This window comes from Austrofundulus limnaeus, unplaced genomic scaffold, assembly GCF_001266775.1.
Source record: "Austrofundulus limnaeus strain Quisiro unplaced genomic scaffold, Austrofundulus_limnaeus-1.0 Scaffold114, whole genome shotgun sequence".
In the NCBI taxonomy this organism is placed as follows: domain Eukaryota; kingdom Metazoa; phylum Chordata; class Actinopteri; order Cyprinodontiformes; family Rivulidae; genus Austrofundulus; species Austrofundulus limnaeus.
In genome coordinates this window covers 1,524,092-1,526,905 of record NW_013952516.1, presented here as the reverse complement: position 1 = coordinate 1,526,905, position 2,814 = coordinate 1,524,092, and the positions used below count along the sequence as shown (strand labels likewise).

The 2,814-nt window shown below is 42.6% G+C and overlaps 1 protein-coding gene across 1 annotated transcript in view; it reads left to right on the top strand.

The window, feature by feature from the left end:
- The window catches only part of LOC106521753 (urea transporter 2), a 3,969-nt gene extending 1,478 nt beyond the window's left edge, over positions 1 to 2,491 (top strand). The window contains exons 3-6 of the mRNA XM_014014456.1: positions 1,070 to 1,100; positions 1,296 to 1,430; positions 1,599 to 1,648; positions 1,747 to 2,491. Coding sequence (XP_013869910.1) covers positions 1,070 to 1,100; positions 1,296 to 1,430; positions 1,599 to 1,648; positions 1,747 to 2,151 — 621 coding nt within the window. The 3' untranslated portion in view covers positions 2,152 to 2,491. The remainder of the gene's footprint in view (positions 1 to 1,069; positions 1,101 to 1,295; positions 1,431 to 1,598; positions 1,649 to 1,746) is intronic.
- The last annotated feature ends 323 nt before the right edge of the window (positions 2,492 to 2,814 follow it).

The following is a 2,814-nucleotide window of genomic DNA, read 5'->3' as shown; positions in this document are numbered from 1 at the left end:
TGTAATGGTTTGACTATCTTTCCAAACTGCTGCTTCCTGGTACAATAGGCTCAGCGTCTGAGCGCTTTTAGCACATCAAACACTCCCATGAACTTCTGACAAATCACACAATAAAGTTCTTATGTGGAGGGGGTACCTCACATGGTTGATCAGCTGTTCTGACAGTCCAGTACCAGCTTCGGCTCGGCTACAGCTGGACCTTCCCCCGCTGTCAGCGTCTTCTCAGTTATTCCCGTAATGTGAAGAGAATCACATTTCTTTTTCTATGTCTCCCGACAGCATGTAACATCGCCAATACTAGTTGATAACAGAATAATCACAACTTTCCCAATGGTAGGCATCCTGGGAGGTGTAGTCCCAGCGACTTTGCGACTTGTACTTCCTGTTTCATACAGACATGCGTCTGACACCATGACACTTTGCGTAGCCTGGCTGATTCGGTTGAATTAAAAGAAAAATTCCTGTAACCGCATCGTAATCCGGAACATCACCAATATTTAAAGRTGTGTTCCTTGGGCCAATTCYCACATGTGGTAAAAATTTCATGACAATCCATCCACAAGTTTTTGCGTAATTTTGTCCACAATCAGGATTGGTGGAGGACAGACACAGGGCGCAGGCAGGTTTCAAAAAGGAACAAAAAGATTTATTAAATAACCGAAAATGCTGTTGAGGCAGCTCAAAATTCACTAACAGGTTCTCAAAGACACATGCACGAGGGAGACAAAGCTCAAGAACAAAACACAACACAACAATGATCCGACAATAAGACTGAGACAGCACAGGATTTAAATAAACAGAAAACACCTGAGGAGAAACACAAGGGTGACATAAGGAGCAGCAGGGCAGAGACACACTGGGGAGCATAGAAAACACTAGGAAACCAAGGAAAACGAATACAGACTATGACAGTACCCCCCTCTTAACGACGGCTCCCGACGTCGAAAAGGGAGAGGCACAGGACATGAGGAACACAATCACGAGACAGGGGAACTCGGGACAAAAAACACAGAAGTCCAGGGGGACGTCCAGAAAACTGTCCAGAGAGTGCCCCCGCCACCGCATGAGNGTTCTGGGATCTGCTGTGGGCATGGTGTCAGGTGAGATAACGCACCCAAACCCTGGTGAAACGTCAGTGGGGTTGTAAAGTAATGAAGATCAAAAGCAAACTTTGTACAGCCTCAGTCCAGTGTACAGYATTCCCTGAACAGTTACACAATAAATTCAGTATCTGTATTTAGTAGGAATCTGATTGAGATAATCAAGCTATAAAATTAACGAGTTTGTTTTTTCAGGTTTGGCTCTAGCAGCCCCGTTTGAAGATATTTATTTTGGCCTGTGGGGTTACAACTGTGTGTTGGCCTGCATCGCCATCGGAGGAATGTTCTACGCTCTCACCTGGCAGGTGCACCTGCTCGCCATCACATGTGGTGAGTAGACACCCAGAGAGATAAAAAAAAGACTTTATCTGAAAGTCAGCTAATCTATAAGAGATGGGTGTGGGACGTCATGTTACCGTGAGCAACTTTAGGAAACACGAAGCAGGTTATCTGTTATCTGTTATCTGTCATCTCAACATGTTTTCTTCTTCTCTGCAGCATTTTTCTGCGCATATCTCGGCTCAGCCATTGCCAACATTATGTCCAGGGTAAATATACGTCATTCTAGGTTCATCTACGCACTGTACTGATTAATTTAAAATAAAAACATTGGTACCAAATGGGGTTTATTTTGATTTATCCACAGTTCGGTTTGCCAGCATGCACCTGGCCGTTCTGCCTCTCCGCCCTCACCTTCCTCCTCCTGACCACGGAGRCCAAACGAATCTTTAAGCTGCCGCTGGCTAAAGTCACCTACCCTGAGAAAAACCTGGTCTTCTACTGGAAGCTGAGGAAGCAGGAGAAAACAGAGAAGGCTGAGGAGGAGAGGAAAGTGCGAGAGGCGCAGCAGAGGGCCATCGAGGAGGAATTGGTCCTGAATGAGAAGGAGCTGCTGAGGCTGGAGCTGCAGGTGAAGGAAGAGGGGAGAGACGGAAGTAAAAATAACGAGACTCAAGCTGAAAACCAGGTACCTGCAGCCGACGTGCAGGCTACTGAGGACAGTAATGGGAGTAATGAATTCACAGAAATCATTATTGCTGAACAAATTTAAATGTTTGAAGGATGTAAATAATAATGGTTGTAAATATTTTTTTGTTTGACTTTTATGTTGCTTTTCTACCAAAGTTCATTTTCAGGTGAGAGTTTAATGATATTTTGTACTTTGTTATAAAAGAAAATGAGTTCATGTTGCATTGATGTATTATATGAAAGGTTGCTTTTTGTAAAACAGTTATTCATTATTTGTGTTGTTTCCTTTGTTACCTGACGTGCTTTCATTATATGAAACAAAAGTTGATGTGTGAAAAGATTTAATCCACCTGATGAGAAATACTTGCTGAGGTTTTTGCAAAATGCATTTTCGTTTAATAAAACAAAATCTACAAGTTTTATTCTTGACTGGACCCATCATCGAAGGAAAAATTGAAAATGCTCCAATTTATTGAATGAAAATACATGAGAACTAGAAGCACTCTGAGAGTGCAAACCTCTGCCAAAGGAGAGGTGGAAACACATTTGCCGAATAAGTTCTGACGTAGTGAACAGGCAGTATGCAAGGGATTTCATTCCGGTGGAATTCAATGCAAAAATAAAAAAAAAAGTCAGACTTGTCACCCAACGTTATTCATCCACAAACTGATCCCAGATTAAGCTCCTAAGTTTTCATCAATCAGATTCCATCGTGTAAAACGTCTGTTTTATCCCCTTTTATGAG